Raw genomic sequence first — 25,564 nt, 5'->3', positions numbered from 1 at the left:
GTCTGTCTTTCTCTCTGCGCTCTGCTTCCACCGTCTTGCAATGTGAGACCCCTGGGCCATTGTCACCACCACCAGATGGACTTTGGACTTCCCAGCCTCAGAAACTGTAAGCAATAAATTTCATGTTTCTTTATGAAATACCCAGTTCCATGTATTTTGTTATAAACAACAGAAACAGACTGATACTCTCTGTACCCATTAAACAATAACTCCTAATTCTGGCAACCACATTCTGCTTTCTGTCTCTATGAATCTGATTACTCTTGGGTATCTCATATAAGTGGATTCATGTAGTATTTCTCTTTTTGTGTCTGGCTTATTTCACTCAGCGTAATGTTCTCAAGGTTCACCCATGTGTCAGAATTTCCTTCCTTTTTAAGGCTGAGTAATATTCCACTGTGTGTATGTACCACATTTTGTTTATACATTCATCTGTCAATGGACACTTGGATTGCTTCCACCTTTTGGTGACCATGAATAATGCTGTTATTCACATAGGTGTACAAGTAGCTCTTTGAGTTCCTGCTCTTGTTTTCTTGTGGATATAACCAGAAGTGGAATTGCTGGATCATATGGTAATTCTGTGTTTAATGTTTTTGAGGACCTGTCGAACTGTTCTCCATAGCAGCTGCACCATTCTGCATTCCCATCAACAGTGCACAAGGACTCCAATTTTTCCACATCCTTGCAAACACTTGTTATTTTCTTTTTTTTTTTTTTTGACAGTAGCCATGCTAATGGATGTAAGGTGATATCTAACTGTTGTTTGGGCTTGTATTATTTTTTTACCCAAGAAATATCATTTTTTTTATCGTGGTTTGGGGTGGGAATGGCCATGACTTATTTGTGTTTTGCAGAGGAATTTTTAAACAGCCAGATTCTCTACTGAATGGTAATTCAGGGCACATTTGCCAACCTATGCTTAGGCCTAAATATGGGATACGACCTTTAAAAGGTACTGGCTGCACCAGGCCCTGCTGGTCCTCAGTGACCTCTCCTGAGGACTCCTGACAGTTAAAGCCTGTCTGGACTTAGGGGGAAGGGAACTTGCTTTCTCTAACATAATGCCAGTGGCAGCTTTGTGTTAGCTGTTACATAAAAGGGAGAATGTTCTTCCAAGTGACAGAGTCAGGCATGGACACTCCTCCTATTTCAGCAGTGGTGACAAAGACTTGACACCGAGACACACACAGAGAGAACCCTCTCTTTTGGCAGTAGAGGAAAGACTCAGTGCCCCGCTCTGCCTTGCAGAACATGAAAATGCTTGTTTTTCCAAAAACACTTTCACATTTTTCTCTGTACCTTAGACTCACAATAATCTTTAGATATTATGAAAATTATGCCCATTTGGCAGAGAGATACACAGTCTTTGACATATTAAATGCCTTCGTCAAGGACACATGGTTGGTTAGCGGAAACGGGACTAGAACCCAGCATCTTGGCTATAGGCCAGTAATTGGTTTTGACAGAGATGATTCCATTCAGGAGTTAGCATTTCATGGATTTGAATAGCCAGCTATCTTCAGGACTTTTCAGGGCTAGGAGCAAGGTACTCTGCTGAGTGGTGGCCATCAGTTGTCTGTGTCTGGCCCTTTCTCCATTAAGTCTTGGTGTATTAAAGCCCAAGGCAGGGGCCAGGCTCCATGAGGAGAGGCACATCTCAGCTGCGTCTTCTTAACCTCAGTGGGTACCACTTAGTACCCCTCAGAACCAGCAGAGATGTGGTCTGGTTAATTCTGCTTAACTTAAGTTTAGAAACTATTGCTTATGACGTTCATGATCATTAAGACCAGCTTCTCAAAACATGAATGTCATAAACTAATGAATTTCCTGGGTTGTGCTGTTATTGTTGTTCTGCTTAGCACAAATCAGTGACCACTTGAAATTCCACATCACTGACAATGTCCTGTGAATGGCTGCTGGCTTTCTACTTGAGTTTAAATGGCCTGAAGTAGACACACAGGTCTGGCCAAGCCTGTGCTCCACCTTCTGGAATTTGCTAACCTAGGACCTGTGTGTCCGAGAGGGAACATGGATGCTCATGGGCACAGCTGGCGAATGCTGTCCACAGACAAAAGGGAACCACATTAGATTTATGGCTTCTCTCCAGAGATGCCATCCCTCAGCTCAGGTGGCCTCTGCTGAATATGAGCCCCAGAACATGATGAAGCTGTTGTTCCAGGGAAAGGAGTATCAGTGCTTGAGGGTTTTAAATTACATGGAGTATTAGTGGGAACATGGTGATGGTTTCTTTAAATAAACTAGTTAACAGTAGACTCTTCTCTGCTTTTAAAACAGAAGATGAGAAAACCTACTTCAAGTGGCCTACTCTGATATCTATTCTGATATTTATCTGTGTAATGTATGACTTGTATTTTCATGATTTATATTTTTACCTTTTGCAAGGATACCGTGATTAGAGGAAAGAACTTTAGTTACTCTGAAAAACATTTATCATCTGTATGTTTCTCTTTGGAATGAAATCCTCAGAGCCTACTTTAAAATTATATGAAGGTACTTGAAAAAGTTCGTGGAGAGATTCATATTAAGTTTCAATTCTGTTTTTTCATGAGCCTTTTGAAGTACCCTTGTCTATCTTAAAATTTGCCTTATTATATTTTTAGCCAAAGATACCCAACTTTAGCTTTCTTAGAAGTTGCTTTGAATTAGTAGATAGTGTTGCATATTATCTGTAGGCCTCAGATGCCCTTCCGAAGCTTCTTTGCACCTCGTAGTTTTTCAGTGCTGCCCTGTTAAAGCTCGTTCATGTGCTGTCCGGCCATTCCACGAGGCTGACACTCCATGACAAAGCTCATGAAAGATAAACAGAAAGTTGTCTTCCTGTGTCATAGTAATGCAAAGTGTTAAAATAAAAAGAGAGCCTTCCCCCCACTTCATTTCATCTTTTCTGAGCCACAGGCAAGAGGATTAGAGAACCACCTTAACATGAAGGTAGGGAGATGCTAGCACATTCAAAACAGTAACAAAAATTTGTAATGTGCGTTCACTAAGGAAATGTCATGCTAAACTCATCTTATTCCCTCTTGTCTTTGGCTACTAAACTAGCTAATGAGGGGAGTACCATGATTTAGATTAATTTCTGCAATCAAGTTTCTTACAATGTCCGTGTGAGAAATTCAGAGGCATGTAAACTGGATAACAAGAGCTGGGTGAAGTGTGGTTACTTAAAGAACCATGTTCAATATGCGTTAATTAATGCATCAGTACGAACCGGGAGTGATGGTTCTCAACATGTTTTCTGCTGCGGTGCACGTGGAGGGTGATGTTCCCATCCTGGACTCGTGTCCATGGTCGTGTGCACTTTATGCACAATCCATCAGACTGACCACAAGCTCACCCCACTCTCTCCCACTCAAGAAAACATCCCTGGAGACAAGTGAGTGCAAGAAACATTATAAGAATAAACTTGAAACCAGTGATTTGAAAAAAGAAAGCCTGGCAGATTTCAGTACCTTGGATATTATTGGTAACAAATTACTTGTGATACTGTAAGCTACCATAAGACAGTCTGTGCTGTGATGCAGCCCCTTGTCCCTCGGTTTCACCTCACCCTTCTAAACACTAGCTTTAGACAATACTAAAAGCTATGCTTCTGATCTCCTAAGGAACCACATGGCTTGAGAGCTTCTAAAAAATGCTGAAAGAAGACTGCAAGAGTAAGGTGTTATTCAAAACTGGAAGTGGTGTTCAGTGCCAGAATGCTTATAGATGAGGGAAGCTTTAAATCAGTATTTAAAAGTTGTTAATTTTAAAGAATGTACTTTGATACCTCCATATAAAGAAATTTATTTCTATAAGTCTTGCTCCGAATGGACATCTCTCATAAACAGAGATGTCAACATGGCCAGTTACTATTTAGTTAAATATTTTAATATTGTAAAGGGATGATTTCTTATTTTAATGAAGTATATATTCAAGTGTGGAAGATTTTATTTTATTTCAGCTCTGTATTGTTAGTTCCTTGAGGACAGAGAGAGTGTTTTGTTTATTTCTCTGTTGTCAAATCCTAGCACCTACCAACACACACTATTAAAGTTTGGCGAATTAAACTTTCACTAATCAAACCTGAGAGAATTATCTTGTTTGGGGCTATAGTATTCATTTTCCACTTAAGACAAGCTTTGTAAATTAGAAGGATAATATGCTAGTGAGATAACCTTAGGGCAGTTATTCTCAACCCTTGACTGAACATTAGAATCACTTAGGTTGCCAAAGAAAAATGGACAGGACACTAGTTAAAATGGAATTTCAGAGCAATGTTTCTCTGAATCCCCATTTGTTGTGCTCTGCTCACTTGTTGGATTCCTGGTGCCATTCCTGTGTCTAACCCCCAGGGCTTGCCATGGCTTTGAAGTCTGACGTGGGTGAGCCTCCTTCGTGAACTATGCCCAGTGGGAGGGTCCACGGCGCAGATCTGGGTCTGTCTTGCTCTAAGTGGGGCCCCATGCCTCATTGGCAGATCCACGAATAAGACCCAAGTGTCATAACAATACTGACGGAAATTGGAACAACAGGAAGACAAACCAGTTTGGGGTGTAAGATGTTGATGTGAAACAATGTTTTCTTTTTAATATTTAGAGTTCAAAATCCTTACAGGATGACCAGATGTTAGAATTTAGTAATCATTGGGTAATAGGAATAAAGACAGAATTTTGGAATGATTGGTATGGAGTTGAAAGAGCCAATGTGTTTTCCAAGAGGAATACATCTCAGTTCAGTGTTCACAGATGTCAAGTAGACTAGTAGACGGGAAGACTAATAGAGAGTTATGATGGCTAAAATAGGAAGAAAAGTCAAATAGTTTTCAGTTTCTGATGAAGCATAGACGATGAGTACCACTAACAAGACAAAATCTATAGCAGCCATGGTCAATTTGTTCTTATCAAGCTGAAGAAGTCAAATTATCTTCTAAGAGTATGGGGACAATTTGATAATACATACGTGGTTTGAGAAGGGAGGTTAAACTCCTTAGATTTTTTTAAGAAGTGCTATATCAGAGTTGCTCATTTAGAAAGAAACCAGATAGTATTTTTAAGGAAATAAGCTGTGTAGGAAAATATACTAAGATGTAGAAGCCAGAAGATGAAACCAGGCCTTCCTATAATATAAATTAAAGACCTCTGCATTGAGGGAACCACGTTCCTTCACGGGAACCAGAACTTTTAGTTATGAATTGGAGTGCAAAGTAAAAAGATTAAGTGGACTAAAAAGATTAAGTGGACTGGAACATAGAGTCCTGGACATAACCAGAACAACAGCCCTTGGGAGGAGTCGAGAGCTGCCAGAATCCTGAAGCACATTAGGAGTAACTGACTGACTTCTGGGCTACCTGAGACTACTGAGACTAATGGCTTAAATCGATGTAAGTATACTTTTTTTGAGATTAGATAGATCATTCCTTCTGCTTTGTTAGCAGAGGAAATGGCAAGGTGAGCCATAATTTCCCCCCCACAGCCAAAATGACAAGGCTACACTGTATGGCAAATCTGTGAAGTTAAACTGTGATAAGCAAAAATCAACTACTTGGCATACTCTGAAGAATCATTCACAAAACCATTGGAGAAGAATGTAACAAAATATAATGCTCAAAGGTATATTTTTTAAAATGGGGTTTTGATCAAGGAATATTACTCATAAGCACACATTTTTATTATTTCTAAGTTCAAGTATGTTTATAGATCTACTGTCAACTTTCACAAAGTTTAGTTTGGAGCTGGTGTTCTTTGATTATCACTTGAACTTAGTAAGGAAACTTACATTAACGTTATTAATTATTAGAGTAAAAAGAGGCAATGTGTTTCAATATAGGATCAAAACTAATACTATCAAAATTTCTATTTTTAAATTTTAATAAAGATATTAGATCACTGGGTAAAGGTCATATACCCTCCTTGAGTGTGAATTTGGTTGAATCAGTATTGTTGGGGCAACATTTTAATAAACATATGCTGCATACTTTAATAAAAGTATGCTGTTTCATTAAAAGCATATATCTGTATTATATAGTAAACTAGTCTTTGTTAGTTAGTCACTTGAAAAAGATACAGATTTTAGTATTTTGATTTGAGGGTTTTTTGCAGCTGGAGTCCCCATTTTACAAAATGTGATTTTTATAGGGGTTGTAATCCTCATTTGGTTCGTTTGTTTTAAAGTTCAAAAGAAAAACTGCATTTGACTTTGACATTTAGGGTCACAACTTATAGTAGAGAAAAATTTTGAGGTGATACTAACTAAAAGTAGAATTTATAAAATGTGCTTAATACTTTTTATAGCATCTACCTGGAAGCTGAACTAACTTATGTTTAAATAACACCACTTCTCTATTAGATAGAAGAAGTTTGTGCCAATATGATTAATTCTGTGGTGGTGAGTAGAAAATGAACAGCAAAGTAATAGCACGTGAAGAACTTTTCATGTTCAGATTTGACAGATGTTGCTATAGCAAGTTATGTATTTGTGTAAATGTGCTCCACCAATAATGAGATCAGTTTGAAAAATATATTGCTATATAACTGAATTAAATCAAAATGAAAAATTTTACAGTGATTGTTAAATGCCAAATTGAATGATCTCATTAAAAGTGAAATTCAAGTATATTTAGACTATTGCCTAAATTTTAATACATGAAAATAATGAGATATGACCAGAATAGTTTGAAAAACTTACTTTATTATTTTTTTTTTTGCATTTCTCATTTCACAATTTAGATTTATTTTCTAGAATTTGATGACATGGCTTAGGACACGAGTGTGAACTATGTAGTACCTCCCAATTAATGAAGGAAGAGAAAACATGTATTGTCCCATGTTGTTTTATGCAGGTATTTTGCTCATGAGATTTACTTCAGGTTGTTACCTTTCTGTATAAGTCAGCATTCACAAAGAAGAAAAAGTTCATTAAGCACTTTGAGAACGGCACAGCTGCATGTAGTAAACACAGATGGAGCACAGTTTTATATGAGGCTCCTAACTGAAAACAGACTTTAATTCAGTTCTTGGAATAGCCATAATTGAACTTTCCATCTGTGATGTGCGTTTCTGCTGCACAGGCCAGCTGTCAGTTCATCGTCGGCATGTATTTATTTATTGCTGCTCTGGGTGTAGTTCAGCAAACAGTCTGCATGAAGGAAGAAGAGCCAGTCTGCATTGCTGTTTGCTTCCCGTGGAAACCCATGCCCTGCAGGAAATACTGCTCTCCTGTCCTGCCATGGAGGATTCCAAGTGGGGCTCTCCACAAGTCAAGGAAGCCCCTCTGGTCCCTGTGCTGTCTAGCCTAAGGCTAAAGATTCTCTTTAGATACTTACTATGGGTGCTAATATAGTTTCCTTAATCCTGTCCATTATTATGTCTTTTTTTTAAAAAATCTTTTATTCAGGTATAATTGATATACAAAAAAATGCACGTTATCTATTTTGATGAGTTTGGACATATGCATAAACCTGTGGATAATGTAACCATGATCAAGGTACTGAATTTACCCATCACCTTCAAAAATTTCCTTGTGTTCTTCTGTAGGTTTTTTTTTTTTCTCCAAACAAACAAAAATAATCACTTTAGAGTTAACTTGACTAACAATGTACAGTATTTCTCACTATAGCAACCTAATAGCAAAACATAGATTAATGCTTATGCTTATACCAGTACATAATTAATCTATAATTGCCTACTTCTAAACATCATTGGAAACTAGTGTATAATAACAAATGGAATGTTGGGAACTACATGCACATTTGAAAAATGTGTTGTGATGGTTGGGTGTTTGATGAGAGAAAATAGAGACAGATTGTTTACTGCAATGTCCTATTACGTTTTTAAGGATGAAGGGGTGTGAAAAAAATCACCGGTATTATTTAGTGTTATCAACAGTCATCCCTTTTGGCAGAAACATTTTAAACATTAAAATCTCCTGTAATTAGGTGAAATCTCCTGTAATGAAGTAAAATCTCATTTTCTCATCTCCAGTTGAGCCGATGGGGCTACATGCTATTCAAGGTTTTTCAAATTTAAATAGATTATATGGTTTGAGATGTTTTTCTTTTCTTTGCCTTATCTTGAGCCTTTAAAATATTATGTTCTTTTGTGGTAAATTGTACAGTTGGGAATACAATCCAGTTACGTTTCTAACCCAGTAGTTTGCGAGGCAAACTTTCTGCATTATCTAAATTTCTTTCTAATATCTAATTTAAATCTGTGATGTTAAATCTAAGCTGACTTTTCAGATTCCTTTTTGTTCCACCTTCAGCCAGCATAGAAAATAAATATATGATTTCCGCAACAAGAAATGCTCCCTTTTTACTTTGTTTTGGTTTTGTTCACTGAATCAGCCATCTCCTGCCTTGAGAATAAGAGATTGTTATTTGAATCAGCAAATAAAGCACCCTGTTTAGAAGAGGGGAGAGGGTCATCGTCATGGCTGGCTGAGACCAGGCATTTGCAAGGAACTGGAGGGGCTCTGTCTCCTCTTCTCACCGTCTTTCCCGTGAGCTTACCCAAGTATGTCATTAGCTCTTCAGCTCCTTTGTGGATGGAGGCAAGATGGAAATAGACACGTGAGGCCATGACACATACTTTGTGAAATATTTCTTCACACCAGTTCAATATGTATACCTTGTAGGTCAGTGTGCATAGGAGCCACCTGGGGGTTGGTTGAAGCACAGATCCTGCCTGGGGGGTGGCGGGGAGGGGCTGAGAGTCTGCACTTCTAACAAGCTCTCAGGTGATGCTGCTGCAGCTGGTCCACAGACCCACTTTGAGTAGATAGGACCAGACAACTGAATGTTTGGGGCAGTCATAACTGGTTAGTTTTAATCTAGAGTTTTATTGCACATTCCAAGTTCAGAGGTTTTTAAGAGCTTTCCAACTACTCATTGCTTTTCAGAGGTGCTTTGCAGTGTGCTTGCAGTATTTCCTATACCGGGGAAGAAAGGTAAGCCATTAGGGGATTAAAGATTTCGGTCAGTGAGTCCCAGCTCCAATCTCTGAATGTCCCAGCAGCCTATGGGACCACACATCACCTCACCTTAGGAAACAACTACTTGCAAGCCTCTGCCAGCGTACGCCACCATAGGAGCCGGTCTGATGGGAGACGCTGAACTGAACTCATGCTCAGAGCAGTAGACAGGAGATGGAGTGATAAAAATGAACCTAAAGTAAAAATTAAAAAGCATACTGAGAACACCATGTGAAATGAGTGCTCTTAATACTGTCTGCGGCGGGAAGAAATCAAAGAGTTTTATTGGGTGGTGAAAAAACACTGTAAACTTCATGTGAAAACATTCCAAGATTTGGTCTTGTGTAGTCTAAAGGAAGAACTTTACTAAATAAGACTCATTTTAATCAAGTGGACGTAAAGGAGCTCTAATTCCATTTGACTTTCGTTGTTAACACACACGCACTGACGCTCTCAGCCTCTTAGTGGACTCGCTGCGCAGGTTTTGAAGTGCTCAAGTGCTGCTCCAGTGACAGATTCCCAAGAAGTCAAAAGCATGCCGTGATGTATGGTTTCCAGGGACGCTTTTGTGTCAAGTACTGTAGATAATTCTGTGCCCTGTCAGGCGGGGGTCCTCCACTTCAGCCTGAGTCCGCTCTCTTCTGCTCTCCTCTGTTTTAGTGAAGGAATTAAATCACTTCCAATTATTAAATTTTGACCAAGGCAGAAGTATTTCAGGCAAAGGACCAGAGGCATGGGTGGGAACATTGGCGTTTTTATTTGCTGCCCTCCCTGGCTGTCCCATAGATCACTTCGGAGGGGAGGGTCTGTGTTCCCAGGTCAGTATACTGTAGACTCATTCCTTCCCGTGGGGGGGGGGGGGGTGAGGAAGAGGCAGAGGTTTGCTGGATAATCCATCTCGGATAGGATCCAGGACCCTTGCTGGTGGGTGGGAGGACCAGGGATTCCAGTGTTATTACTGTCATTCCAAACTGTGGCCAGAGGGAGCCTGGCTGATAAGAACTAAGAAAAAAGGCCAGAGTGACCAGAGCCAACAGAGGTCATGGCTCCCAAGCCTTGCAGTACGTTACAATCACTGGGGTGTTGGTGGAGTTAAAAAAAAAATGCCAGTTTCCAGGCCCCACTCAAGACCAATTTTATTAGAATCCTTGGGGGTGGAGCCCAGGTATAAATAGTTTCAAACACTCCCCGGCTGGTGGAGAACCACATGTCAGAGCACAGGAGAGTTTGGGTAAGACAAGACAGGTGAGGAAGGTGGGGGCAGTGGGCAAGGCACTGGTAGTTTGAGTGGGAAAAATACAGCAGTTCCAAGACAGACAGCTCAGTATTTTCTGTCTGGGGAGGACTGGGAAGGTGGCAGGGGGAAGGAAATGAAAAACCCTGAGTCAGTTATAAGATGTCTTAGGTCAGTTCATCCATCACATATAAGATGGGGAAAAATAAAACCTATATTATCAAAGTACCCAATGGGACTACATATTTAAGTGAAGATTCTTAATTTGTTCATTTTAACTGGTCCTTTCCAAGGCCACAGAGACAGGCTGGATAGAAGAATGCAGGCGAGCAAGTCTTTGTGACGGTTTGCAGCTGTGATCCGCAGCCCGGCCCTGGTGGCGGCTGGGCAGGTGTCAGGGGTCGGCCGCTCTGCTCTGCGTCTCTGACCTCTGCCGCCACCATCAGTCAGTGGTCTTGTCAAACCTCCACAGGACCAAACAGATCACTCACATGGTTTTTGCCATGACAAGGGGGTTATCAGGATAAGAAAACTTGAAAGTGTATTTAAATTTAAAAAGTCTGTTGTCAACAAGGAATAACCAAATAGAGTAAGTTTGACCAATACTCTGTTCTACTCAGTCTTTTCTTGCTAGAAGAGGCTGTTGAATGGGTAGCACACTTTTTTTTTTATGCTGCTGCTCAATACATATTATAATAAAATAAAAATAAAATTATCCATGTATCTTCACTTGACAGATGGTCCAATAGACTTTCCTGAATCAGCATCTTTAACTCCAGGTCCTTTCCTTATATAGATCGTTGAAGAGTACTATTTACTTGGTTTCTGAATGGAGCACTGTTCACATAATTGGGGAGGCATCAAAAAGCTTTAATTTTCCTGGCAGGGTTATTTTCTCAGGTGACTGTGTGATTCTGCTTGATGTCATCATCAGCCCAGGGAGGATCCACTTACTGAGTTCTGAGGGCAAAGCAAACACTTTCCCTTCCTGGACTCGGTCAGCCAGATCCTGGCCTGCCTTCTACCATGCCAGTCCCCACAGACCATGAAACAGGTTGTGCTTTGTAAGAATTCCCTTTATTGGACTTCCGGGCGTTTTCTCGCTTAATGCACAGAGAACTTGAGTGTGTGCTGAGGATGAAGGGAAATAGGCATATTTTACAAATGATCTCTAAAATTATCCTCTGTGCTCAGGCAAGGAAATGTAGTCTTAATGTTTTCTTTTGCAAAGTTCTCTCTTTGCATTCTTTCATGATTGTTTACTTTTAGGATTTATTTTTTTCTCTCCCCCATTAGGAGCCTAATCAAAGTTTAATAAAGCCATTATAAATTGTTACAATTTTGTTTTTATGTTTTTAGGCATTAGGTTAAAATGACCAAAAAGTGTTCATCTCGGCTTATTCATAAGCAGTAATATGAAAAGCCATTACTCAGGGCACATAATTTATCTGGTTATATTGCATATGTGATGTAAAAAACATAATTTTCTGTAGCAACTATAATCCCCAAATGCAGGGCTGTGGATATCACTTAACATTGGTTAAATGAAGCAAAGAATGTGGGAAGCAGAGGCAGGGATGCGTTTGAGATGGTTCCCAGGGCAGCTGGCTTTTCAGTGATGCAGCCTGATGACAGAGCGTTCTCACGAGGACGGTACCATTCCTGAAAGCACTTCTCCCTTCCCTCGTCACACATCGCTTCTCCAAGCACTTTTAGAACCCTCACCCCACTGTTTGGTGCTAAGGAAACAAAGGCGAAGAGAAAGGTCCATATTCCAGTGGGGGGACAGACATGTTCACCAACAGTACAATAACACACAAGATGGTCACAATATCGTTGAAGTCTGGAGGAGGTGGGTACTATCTTAGCCTTTCTGTTTTTTAAGGTTAAATCCATTTTAGGATTGATTTTTTAGAATTGTTTTTTTACTGAATGGAAATGAAAGAGGGATTAGGCAAAGTTGTCCAGTTGAGTTAATTTTCTTTTCGGTTATTCCACCACTTTCAGGAGAAGTAGTTTTAATGTAGCACTGGGTCAGGTTTGTAGTATAGGACGAGAGTGAACTTGTGCCAGGCAGCCGAGCGCACCTGTGGACTGGCGTGGCCTTCCTTGTCAAGTCTGGATCCTGTTCCGGTAAGTGGAACTGCAAATGTAGACAAGAGCATGATGTGCTTACTTACAGTTGGTTCAGTCGTCAAAACAGGCTTTTGAGCAATGAATCCCGATCTCTTAGAAGCAGCACTTTGTAGGAGAAAAAGAGTTTGCAAGAATTGAGCTGATAGTTCTGATTATGTACTTGCCCTTGAACCTGCTAGTTAGAATGGTTCTTCTCCAAAACACATATTTCAGATAACCAGAATGTGAGAAATAATGTTATTTAGAATAAGTCTCTAAACTATTTTGATTTGGCACTGCTACCAGTAAAAGATTTTAAAGCATACTTCAATATATTCATTTATTTATTTATAAATTATATACATTGATAACCAGTATATATGTTTTTATATAACATAATATATGATAGATACTTTTATTCATGTGTCCAATTTAAAAAAATTTTTTTTGAAGTGTGAAGTTTTTGATTATTATCAGAAGAGTAATTACCAGCAAACTGCCACACTTATGGAGACAGCAACAGATGTGTGACAGCTGGGTTAACTAGAATGTCTGGTGGGCCTTGTTTTTTTGCATTTTTTTATATTGTGGTAAAACATATATTACATAAGAATTGCTGTATTAAGCATTTTTAGACAATGCTGTGCAATCACTACCTCTATTTCCAAAACTTTTTTGTCGTCCTAAACGTAGGTTCTGTACCCATTAGTCAGTGACTTCTCATTATCCCTTCCCCCCATTCCTGGTAATTTCTAATCTACTTCTATCTCTAAAAATGTTTTTTTCTTTGTAATTTACTTTTCCTTAATTGACTCATGATAATTATATATATATATATATTTATGGAGTACAATATGATATTTGGGTACATTGATACAGTGTGCAATGATCATATCAGGGTTTTTAGCATATCCATCACCTTGAACATTTGTCACCTCTTTGTGTTGGGAACATTCAACGTCTTCTCAACTAGCAACTTGAGGTTATACAGTAACTTGTTGTTGGCTGTAGTCTCCCTATATTGCTAAAGAATGCTAGATCTTATTCTTCCTATCTCTGTACCATTTTGTATGCATCCGATCTTATTAATGTATATTTAAAAATACATGTAAACTATAAATTTTAAAAGAATGGTGTCATAGTTTGGACTGCTATAGCAAATTCCATTGACAGGGGGTGGAGGTGGGGGTGAGGGGTGGGTGCTTAAACAGCAAGCATTTATTTCTCAGTTCCAGAGGCTGGGAAGTTCAAGATCAGGGTGCTGGCAGATCCAGTGTCTGGTGAGGGCTCACTTCCTGGTTTACAGATGGCTGTCTTCTCATTGTATTCTCACGTGGCAGAGCACAGAGAGCAAGCAAGCTTTCATGTCTGTCCTGAGAAGGACACTAACCCCATTAGTGAGCGCTTCACCCTCCTGACCTAATAGCCTCCCAAAGGCCCCACTTCCTAATACCATCTCATTGGGTGTCAGGATTTCAACCTGTGAATTTTGGGGGAACACAAACATTCAGACCATAAGAAATGGAGTAAATAGAAATGTGTACTAACATTTCCTTCACACTCCCCAAAAGTCCACTGCAGACACTCCCTGGTGACATATGCCCCACTTAGGAGGCCAGTCTAGTAAACCAGACAGGCAGAGAGAGCTGAACCGTGTTTTGAATACTTGAACATCTGGGCCTTGTCACCATTCTTCCCTGTGTCATCCTAAATCCACTGATAAATTATTATAAAATAAATTGGTAGATAATTACAAAGGAATCTATATGCAAATATATATATGTCTTAAGTCAATCGATAAATGTTGCATTTGAACGGGGTGAGGTCCTTAGATTCATCTCAGCCATCAGAGTGCATTCAGCGGAGGAGCCCTGATGAGGTCTGCGTCGTGTTAATGGGGGATACTGACTGGACTGGTTTCAGGAACTTCATGCTAAACAGCGCTTGTCATTTTGTGTAATCAGTAGAAAACACGTTTTGTTTTCAGACAACAAATAGGATGTATCTACAGACTTGTGCTTCCTATTTTAGAAACTACTATACCTAACTTGGAAATGCAAAGTAAAAACGCTTCATACTGCAGTTCACGAGGTTGCTGTCCAGAGACAGAAAAAGAGAAATGCAACTTCTGTTTATTAGAAATTCTTCAGTTCAAAGTTCCTCTAGATGTCAGTATTACATAAGGAAATGAAAATAGAATAGCCTGTGGCAATGAGTAAAGACCTTCTCGTATTATTTAAATGGTAAAACATGTGACATAATTGTGAAAGAAAAAAGAAACAAAAAAACCAGCCCTGTTTGGAAGCTGGTTTCTTCTGTTCCTCAGGATCAACAGCTTCTACTGTTGGTTAAGTCAGACTCTGCATCTGAAAAATGTTGGCTCAACATCTGGACATTTAACAGCTGACACTTAGATGGCCTGAGAGGCAAATGCTGATCAATCAGTGCTCCACGGAGTCTTATAGCCAGATTCTCAGTTTTACTTATTTCGATGGACTGAAATGGATTGATACACAAAAGTTTTCATCATTCAGTCCACATATGCTGTTACCATTGTGTTCGTGCCACACAGAATAAATCGAGAAGCACAATTGATACACCAGGAGTTTTCATTTCAAAAGAGAAGCATGGAAAGACAAATATCTCATGCGATTTGTTAAACTGTCTTTTATGAATAATATGGATATATACTTTCAAAATTGAACTTGAATTCTCTCTGTTTCTTTTTTTTTCTTTCTTGCCTCTCTTCCATGTTAATTCTCATCTTTTGACTAATAAATGTTTATCTCTTCACACTGCTTACTTTGTATTTTATGCTCTTCTGTCTCAATCTTCTTTCTTATGTCCTGTGGTGCCAACTACGTAGCAGATCTCAGTAGATATTAACAACATGACTTGGCTACAATCCTTCATTCTTTTTTGGAGAGATAGTAAAGTGTAGTTGTTTAGAGCACAGACTGAAGTAGGCAGCTAAGTTTGAATCCTGTCTCTACCACTTCCAAACTTTACAACCTTGGGAAACTACCTAATTTCATTTATAAAATGGGGTTAATAGCATCTATCCCAAAGGATTACTATGAGGAGAAATTGAGTTAATAACCTAAAATTCTTAGGACAGTGACTTATATGTGGTCTGTGCTCTAAACTACTTGATAGCTATCATAATTATCATCATCACCATCACCATCATCATCCTCACCACCATCACCATCACCATTACCATCATCATCACCATCACCATCACCATCACCATCATACCATCATCACCAACATCATCACCATCACCATCACCATCACCATCACCACCATCACCATCACCATCACCATCATCATCATCATCACCATCACCATCACCATCATACCATCATCATCATCACCATCACCATCACCATCACCATCATCACCAACATCATCACCATCACCATCATCATCCCCAACACCATCATCACCATCACCATCATACCATCATCATCACCATCATCATCACCATCACCATCATACCATCATCACCAGCACCATCACCATCACCATCATCATCCCCAACACCATCATCACCATCACCATCACCATCATACCATCATCACCATCACCATCACCACCATCACCATCATCACCACCATCACCACCGTCATCACCACCGTCACCACCACCATCACCACCATCATCACCATCATCATCACCACCATCACCACCATCACCATCATCATCACCATCATCGTCATACCATCATCATCATCACCCTCACCATCATCACCATCATCATCATCACCATCATCGTCATACCATCACCATCATCACCATCACCATCATCAACATCACCATCATCACCACCATCACCATCACCATCATCGTCATACCATCATCATCATCACCATCACCATCATCAACATCACCATCATCACCACCATCACCATCACCATCATCGTCATACCATCATCATCATCACCATCACCATCATCACCATCACCATCATCAACATCACCATCATCACCACCATCACCATCACCATCATCACCATCATCACCATCACCATCATCGTCATACCATCATCATCCTCACCATCACTATCAACATCACCATCATCACCATCATCATCACCATCACCATTGTACCATCATCATCATCACCATCATCACCACCATCACCATCACCATCATCACCAACATCATCACCATCATCATCACCAACATCATCACCAACATCATCATCACCATCATCATCACCATCATACCATCATCATCACCATCATCACCATCATACCATCATCACATCATACCATCATCATCACCATCATACCATCATCATCACCACCATCACCATCATCATCATCACCATCATCACAATCACCATCATCATCACCACTATCATCATCACCACCATCACCACCACTATCATCATCATCACCAACATCATCACCACCATCACCATCATCATCACCATCGTCATCACCACCATCACCACAATCACCATCACCATCATCAACATCACCATCACCACCACCATCACCACTACACCATCATCATCACCATCATCACCATCATCATCACCACCATCACCATCATCATCACCATCATCACCACCACCATCACCACTACACCACCGTCATCACCATCATCATCACCACCATCACCACTACACCACCATCATCACCATCATCATCATCACTATGTGCTGGTCTCTGGGCTAGGCACCAGGGAGTCAAAGATGAACCAAACAAAGCCCACAATCTTGTGGGAAATTGTCAAGAAAAAAAGAGTTCAATAAAGTGTTGTACGGGTTTCCAAGGGTGGGGGTATATGCTGAGTTCTAGCACAGAGGAGGGAACAACAAGTTTTGCCTGAGGAGACTGGAGGTCATTTCCCCTGCAGAAAGAAAAGTATGCATATGACATCCCTGCACTGTCACTCAAATGAGAAACTGAGGCTCTAATCTCCAACCTTAGTTTTCCACAGATGTACTAAACATGCCTCTTCTGTAAGGTCCCCATCTAAAAAAATGGAAATACTCTGAATGTGTAGAATTGCCCTGGGAATTGTTTAAAAGTACATTTGCAGTTTGTCTTGATACATACGCTCTGCACTTACGTGGTATTTCATGTTTGCAAATCACCCTAAGGCAAACTGCGTTCTGTTGCAAAGGGGGAGAAAAGACTGATTCTTTGGACATCCATACAGTTTCATTAATTTGTATTGGATAACTTTAGAATTTAGGGTAATTTGGGTGGGTTGGGCTAATTTTTACCTTTTACGTGGTGCTTCGAAAGGGTTTGCTTAGCTAATTAGAGAATCTAGTATTGTGAGAAGAATGTTTATCTACTTAGGAAAAGGGCCATCTGAACTAAGAAATGTAAAAGCTCCATTTATAAAGCTTGCTTTCATCTCCTACTTTCTGGTTTACAAAGCTCATTCACGTATATTCTCCCATTTTTATCTGATTTATATGTGAACCATATGGAGACATCTTAAACAGAGGCCAACGGTGACTTACACATCATCCTTCAATCTATTCATGAAGATGGGCTTTCTTCTACAAACGATGACAGAGTTTCACAGAATTTCTTTGAAAATAGTCCATTTGCTTTCAGATGCTGTAGGATATCATTAATTTAGACTGATCTGCCCTCACATTACTACTGTATTATTTTTTGTGGTTTTTTCCTTTTTTATGTTCAAATCATATAATATAGTGGCTCTCAACCTAGGGTGATTTTGCCCTGGGGAACATTTAGCAATCTTTGGAAACATTTTTGGTTGTCACAATTTGGAGGGAGGGTACTACTGGCATCTGGTGGATGGAGGCCAGGGATGCCCCTAAACAATCCTATGGGGCTAGTGATATTCCCTACAACAAAGAATTATTTAGCCCCAAGTGTCAGTAGTGCTGCGGTTGAGAAACTCTGATGTTTTATGTAACCTCAATTACTTAATTGTATACCCACAGGCAAAGGAGAAGGTGTGGTCAAACCCTGGCCTAAAGGAGAGAACACCTGTCAAAGGCGAAAGGACGTCAGCCCTCACAGGTAACATCTTTAGAAGACTAGATAATTATGGATAGAGAGAGTTCTGTTATAAAAGTCTTGTTGCTGCTATTAAGAGGAAGTTAAACCTTCATGAAGCCCTGCATAGGCAGAAGTGCTGTTTTTTTTAAATGCCTTTATTAGACTGGCTTTGGGTCCTACCACTTACAAACAAGAAAATCATTTGGAACCCAAGTATCAGCCAATTGGTCATACTTCCTTCTGGTTTGCTTTTAAAAGCTTATATCTGCTGATAAAAAAAGACCTGAATAGAGATGCCGTTATATGAAGCCAAAATTATACTGATCACATGCGTTCTCCATTAAAATATTCTGTGTCCTATGGTGGCTTCTAGAGAGATCTTCTCAGAAGAACCAACTCTCCTCTGAGAAAGAAAAGGTTAATAAATTCAACAAGAAAAATGATGAGAAGACGAACGCCTCTCTAGTTCAGAGACGTTTTGCCATATTTCATACAGAAAGACAAGATGAGGTAGAAGATTTTGCTCCAAGAAATTCCACAGAGCCAAGAGAGGATATAGACGGAAGAGACATTTCATGCGCAAAGAGCCTCAACAGACAAGAAAATCATAGTCTTGGAGGTGATAAGCAAACCACTGTGGATAAAAATGAATGTCCAGTGTTCAGAGGAGAGAAAAGTGGGCCTCGTTTTAAGGAAGATACTAGTGGAAGAGAAGCTGAGAAAAAAGGAAGATTGGCAACCGCGAGTGAAACAGAGTTGGACCAGTGTTCAAACGAAAGGCAGTACTTTGGTAAAGTTAGTGGTGATCAATTCCATGAAAGGTAGGGTCACAGCATTACACATCCACAGTCGATGCTCTTTGTAGATCTATGTGCCATTGCAATTTAAGGCCATATTGAAAGAATAAAAAGATTTAAAGCAATGATTTAGAACACGGTTTCCCCAGGTTATGTGGCTATTTCATGGCCATGTTTTCTTGCCATTATTTTTTCTTCCTGCCTGTGATATTTTCAGGCATTTTATTGTTTTCTTAGTCTTCTGCCAACTGCTAGACAAAGATGATGATTTTTAGTATTTACAGGAATCAGTATTTTTTAAAGATCAAGTGAAAAGTTTTTAATTTTAGCAATATAGAACACATCCTTCCTAAGGTTAAGAATTAAATAATGACTAGATTTATCTATAAGTTAAGAATTTAAATCTGAAAAAGTTTACCTACCCCATTATACATGACAGATTGGCTGTTTTCTCCCAAATATTGTGGTGATTAAGTAAGTAGATAATTGAGTGACTTTCTTCATCAACAGCAAAGTTTCACGTAGAAATTCACCTAATTTTGTAGCCAATTAAAATTAAATACTCCAGGTTTTGATGAATCACAGCATCTATTTGAAACAAAGAGTATCCAAACACCTGTGTGGTCTTTTTTAGGGATTTAATACATAATTCTTGTTTTATCTTTTAATAATATATTTGAAACCTAATCTTGGAGAAATCTAATTCTCCAAGAATTAAACATAAACACTAACAATTACTAAGAAAGGTCATCACCGCAAAGATTGCTTAGTAAGGTCAGGAGCTGCCGAAAAACGGAAATTAGGTCAGTTCTTCCACCCATAAAGATTTACTCTCGCTGCTGTTAATATTTTGAGAGATTATTGCTTCTTTTATTATGCTATAATTTAGTTATTTCTCTCTATAAAGAAAGGAAGTGAAAACGTTGAAGGTCAGATTAGTCGGGTATTAACAAAATGACTGCTTTTGCAAAGGGTCAGTGGACTAATGTGGGGTCACGCTGAGGTCACTGGGAAGAGTCTCTGGGATCTCGGTTATCTACACCCATTATGATGCTACTGAGATTTGAGGTGGGGAAGCGTACTGCCCCTTTTTGTCCCCAAATGCTGAAATGGTCAACTCTCTGTCATGGAGCTTATGTCCTCTTCACCAAAACACCATTTTAAGAAAGTATTAGTTCTAAGAATTTTGACCATCTGAAAATTTTCTCCTTGAAGCTTTGAGAGCTGCTACTGGGTTTTATTTTCCAGGTGTATCACCGGCGTAAAGACCGTTCCTATACCACGAATTCCAGGAAATTCAGCAGTAGGATCTTTTTTCCAGAATGCTGAACAAAGAGGGTACATTGGCAGCAGTAAGCGTAGAGTGACAGAGGGGTGCTTCATCAATGAGGACAGCAAAAAGAGCAGAGCAGACGTAGTGGGTACAGGTGAAGAACACGCATTCAAAAGGACAAAGCAAGACAGACGAGCCCAGAGGAGCTTACAGGGCAAACCCTGGGAGTCCGCTGGGATGAAGACCTCCAGAAAGCAAGACCTGGTGACCCCACTGGGTAGGAAATGCCTTTTGTTTTGGCCTTTCAAGGCTTCTTAACCTTCTTCAGCAAGCATTTCCAACTAAATTGCACTTAGTGTAACAGCCCGAAGGAGACATAATGCCATACTGATGGTGCGTGCCATTTGTGTGTTTAACTCAATCACTCTTTTTTTTTTTTAACTCTAAAGCAATGAATACCATCAAAATAATTCTGTCATGACTTCATTTTTTAGCTTATTTATGGTATAAGAGGTGAATGTCCATATCAAGTCAGATTCCCAGAGATTTATATTATCTGAATTCTTAAAATATATTAACACTTGACAGAGTAATTGGAACAAGAAGTGCTTAAGACATATGTCAAATTAATTTTTTAAAGCAAAGCTATTATCTACTCACCTTTCTTTGTATCCTCATTGTATGTGTGCAGTAGCTGCTTAATAAATGAATAAATGGAGAATAAATAGGTTCATGGCAAGCAAATTTTAGCAGCAGTTGTCATGGAAAAGTAAAAAGAATACTTGGGAGAAATATCATTGAGCAATTATGCATGGTAGAAGCGCTGCTGCTGTAGACCACAGTTCAAACACTTAAGATGGAAGGTGGAATGTGGGAGAAGTCTGACAGCTGTAGAACACACACTTACCTAGTTTTATTGAGTGTTTGATTTCCAGTCAGCCATGAAAAATTCATCTTTGTGCCTTAAATGTGTCTTAAGTAAAGCCTAAATCATTTTGGAAAGTAACATACAATATCAAACATTTCAATGACACAAAATGTTTCACTTTTTTTTCTCTCTGCTTTAATTAAAATAGCAGACTATATCAGTGGTGCTTTATAAAAAATGGATCAAACAATTTCTTACGTTTGAATTAAAATGGGCTCAGTCTTGGAAGTATTACTTTTTAAGACTGTACTGAGGTTGGAGATTTTCAACTATTTTGGCATTTCTAAAAGTGGTCCATCTTGAGCATGGTATGAACACTAGCTGAGTGGTCCTGACATTCTTTCTCAAAGATGTCAGATATCACCTTTATGAGTCACAGGTCTTAATATAAAATGAGAATTTATATTCCTGGGTTGTTAGGAATAAAGCAGAAGGCCTATTGTATTTTATTGCTAAATGAGCAAGTGTTTACTATGAGGCCCAATGCTTGCTGCCCCTGAGAAGTCTGACTGCTTGACAGATGGCCCTTCTTCTCTCACCTTCTAGATGATGTCCTGGCTCCTCCTGCCCCATTTGATCATCGTATTGTAACAGCCAAACAAGCAGCGGTCAACAGTTTTTATACTGTGAGCAAAACAGAAATTTTAGGAGGGTAAGTAATGCTCAATTTTAACAATCTTTCAGCCAAAAATGAGAGCTTCCAAAGAGACAGATCCTGAGGACTTCATACAGGTTTGCCATTCTCAGCCTGAGAACTAGAAACATCGTAAACAAATGTTTTAATAGATTTTAGCCATTTCTGAAAATTGTCACTGATGCCAGAAAGGTTGATGTGGTGACTAAACTCGGCATTTATTATCTGCTTTACTTCCCATGTTGTAATGTCTGAAAGTAAGTAAAACACAACATGAGTCACCAGAAGGTTTAGAAGCTGTCCAAAGCCATGGCATAACCACCAGGAGACAAGATGTAGAAACGAGTCAGTGTTGTGTATTCCTTGTGGCATGTATTAAATCTTCTTATCACTGTTGCTGGTTTTCCATTGACATTGTTACTTTATTAATTACTATTGTCCATTTCAATGCATTACTTTCTTCACTGAAAACCTTATTTGAGGGACATCCAAATGCACACTTGTCTCCCTAAAGAAGGAATAGTAAAGTCCAGCAGGGAGCAAATTCATTCTTTCCTCTTCTACTTCATTCATAATCTCCCTACGATATCTTATAGCTCAAAGCCTAAATTATAAAGCTTACTGCCATCAGCACGTCTATGTAAAATCGGAAGAGGAAAGCAGAACATGTACACACACGTATATACAATTTCCTTACATACACGTGGAAAACATGCACAGCCGTCAGGGCACAGGTTTCTGCAGTTGGTCGTTAATGTCCTTGTAAAGCCTCTTGTTCCTCTTCGCCTTCCGTATTCCTTTCACCCTCTACCACGTGGAACCGCCTGAAGTTTTTCTTCCTCAGCTGAGTGACCATAGAGAACTCCCCGTGAGACTGTATGATGGGCTGAGAGGGAAATGGGAATTCCAAACATGGACTGGCGCCACGGAAGTCTGAGGTATTTGGGTCCTCAGGGACTGCAGTGGCAAGCCAGCAACTGTTTCTCTAAAGGAGAATAGGTATTTGTAGAAGAAGCTTTGAAATAATTCCCAGGACTTGGGCTGCTTTTCCAGTCAAGGTTTGTCCTTTAAAACTTCCCTCGGCCTCTTCGGGCACCACTGGGTCTTCTTGGTTGTGCTGCAGTCTGGATCGGCTGCCGGTCATTGCTTGTTCTGGGCTCCACTCTAGCATCCATAATCCCCTCAGCAAGTCAGTTAGAGGAGCACCAGCGAATGTGCGTTGTTGCCTTCAAAATGCAAAGAGATCATCAAGTGCCGTCCCTCCTTTTTAGTGGTTGGAAATTCAAGATGCAGCAACTTATCTTTTACTTTTGGCAGAGATATTGCAACCTGCAAAGAGAGGCCCCTGAATTTTCCTGGAGTTCATCTCCTGCCCTGTGGCCTCTAGGGTGTTTATAATCCCTGATAATCATGTTCAGTTAGCATGAGGTTATTAGTCTGGTGGACGAGCATGAATCCTGTGAGGTGGCCTCAGCATTCAGGTCCTTTGCAGACTAAATCATGTGAGAGACCTAGAGAGTAGGGGTTGCAGGAAGACAGACAGTGATGAGGCGCCACTGCTGGGCCAGGAAGTTCTGGGGTCCATGGCTAATGAAGGGAAAAAAGCATTTTCTTAATCAACAGCCACATAGGAGGTACCTAGGGCAGTGTTTCTGTCCTACAGTAGAGAGTACATCTGGAGCGGTGGTTGGAATTGAAGTCACCACTTGGCTATGTTTACAGTAATTCAGTGTCATCCTCCAAGGTCCCTCTGCTTGTGCACTGCATGGGCAGCTGAGTTGAATGGGTTGTAGTAGCCGTCACTGCCTGTGCGTCTGTCATCTCTGCAGTCCTCCAGGAATGCAGCCTTCCGCAAGTTCACGGTGTTGTTAGGGAGGCTCCCCTTTTACTCCCTTCCACGAGAGTCACCATTGCACAGAGCAAAGATGTGTGTTCCATCTTTATTAAACAAGGAATCAAAGTAAGCAAATCAAATTTAAAAATTGTTTATGGGTGTGCATTTCTGTATGTGATCACATAATAAGCTGTCTTACAGAGTACATACAGCTTTATAGTCAAGCTAAACTGTCAAAAATCTCATAGACAACTATGAAAATATGTATTTTTGATTATATGTATCTATATGCATTATTATTATTACTTCTAATTTATTTATATGCAGTTTCTAAAAATAATTCAGTATCCCTGACCACAGGCTGTATTGTTCATATGCTGAGAAAGTCCAGCTTATTATATTCACACACATTCAGGAAGATTCCATTCTGTCTGTAACGGTGGTTCTCAGATTTTAGGGTGTATGTGATTCACGCAAGGAATGGTCTGAAAATGCAAATTCTGGGGCCTCACTCTGGATTCCTGCCTCAGTAGGTCTGGTTTCTTAACAACCCCTCATGTGATTCTGATGTGAGTGACCCACAACCACACCTTGCCAAATACTGTTCTAGCAGTTTATTGGATACAGTAGATGCATAAATAGGTTTGCTTATTCAAAACTCAAAAAGAGCACTGCGCAGGGCACCCTGCATTATCCACCTGAGCGACTGATGCTGGTTCCTGGCAGAGGACAGTGCCTCACGTCGTGCTTCCTCCTCTTTGACAGGGGGCGTTTTGGCCAGGTGCACAAGTGTGAAGAGAAAGGAACAGGCCTGAAGTTGGCAGCCAAGATCATTAAGACCAGAGGCACGAAGGACAAGGTAAAGGCCATGGGAGGTGACGTCTTCCTCCGTGTGCTGTTCTTTACCACACTAAAGCACCTTTCCCTCTTCTCAGGAGGATGTGAGGAATGAGATTAGCGTCATGAACCAGCTGGACCATGCGAACCTCATTCAGCTCTATGATGCCTTTGAGTCCAAGAATGACATCATCCTGGTCATGGAGTAGTAGGTGTCCCTTCCCGCTCCCCTCCCTCGCCCCTCCTCCCTAGCACTCAGGAGCACGTGGCTGCAGCCCTGTCCTGCCTCAGCAGGGCCAGAACAAAGCTCCATCCACCATTAATTCTGATTCACACCAATCACACAAGCACATCAGTTTCAGAAAGGGAACTACTTATGAATACGCATCTCTGTATGTGATTTTTGTTGATAAGTAGCAGGACAAAGTAGATCTGGCTTTGTATGTAGGCCATACTGGCCAAAAACAAGCTTAAATACTATCCTGGGCAACCTGGGAGAGAGTGGAGTCAGTTTTGAACTATACTTCGCGTTCAGTAAATTTGCTAATACAGGGTTTATGTCAAACTCTTGATGATTAGGGCTAAGTATCTTCACTTTAAAATGACCTTTATAAAAACTTAATGACTGGTTAATTAGAAAATGAGTAGTTCTGACTGACACTGAATCAGTATTGTGATTCAGTTTGTTTTTTCTTTTCATTTTGGATTTTGTTTATCACTGTACAGTAAGGCATTTTGGATAAAAAATTCCTAGCGTCAGCCACACAGAAGCACGTTATCACTGAGATTAGTCTGGGAACTTAAAGGGCTGAGACCCTAATAATCTTCAGTCAGTGTTTAGAATTCCCTCTCCCCGCTTCTCAGTGTCCTCTTGATCTTCGATATGTGTTGGAGAACAGGACACGTGGCCTCACCCGGAGCTGCACCTGCTGATGGTAGGGACT

General features: G+C 40.0%; 1 protein-coding gene across 5 annotated transcripts in view; it reads left to right on the top strand.

Annotated features, from left to right (window-relative positions):
• MYLK4 (myosin light chain kinase family member 4) overlaps positions 1-25,564 on the top strand; it is a 76,252-nt gene that overhangs the window by 32,741 nt on the left and 17,947 nt on the right. For 4 of the 5 annotated variants that reach the window (XM_063096920.1, XM_063096921.1, XM_063096923.1 and 1 more), the window contains 6 exons: positions 18,260-18,338; positions 18,691-19,138; positions 20,363-20,664; positions 21,862-21,967; positions 24,549-24,642; positions 24,719-24,828. In XM_063096920.1, the coding sequence (XP_062952990.1) occupies positions 18,260-18,338; positions 18,691-19,138; positions 20,363-20,664; positions 21,862-21,967; positions 24,549-24,642; positions 24,719-24,828 (1,139 nt within the window). The remainder of the gene's footprint in view (positions 1-18,259; positions 18,339-18,690; positions 19,139-20,362; positions 20,665-21,861; positions 21,968-24,548; positions 24,643-24,718; positions 24,829-25,564) is intronic. The other variant, XM_063096925.1, reaches the window with a different exon arrangement.

Source organism: Cynocephalus volans, chromosome 5 (genome assembly GCF_027409185.1).
Source record: "Cynocephalus volans isolate mCynVol1 chromosome 5, mCynVol1.pri, whole genome shotgun sequence".
Taxonomy (NCBI): Eukaryota; Metazoa; Chordata; class Mammalia; order Dermoptera; family Cynocephalidae; genus Cynocephalus; species Cynocephalus volans.
The sequence above is the reverse complement of the archived record's forward strand: the minus strand, read 5'-3'. Positions and strand labels throughout refer to the sequence as shown.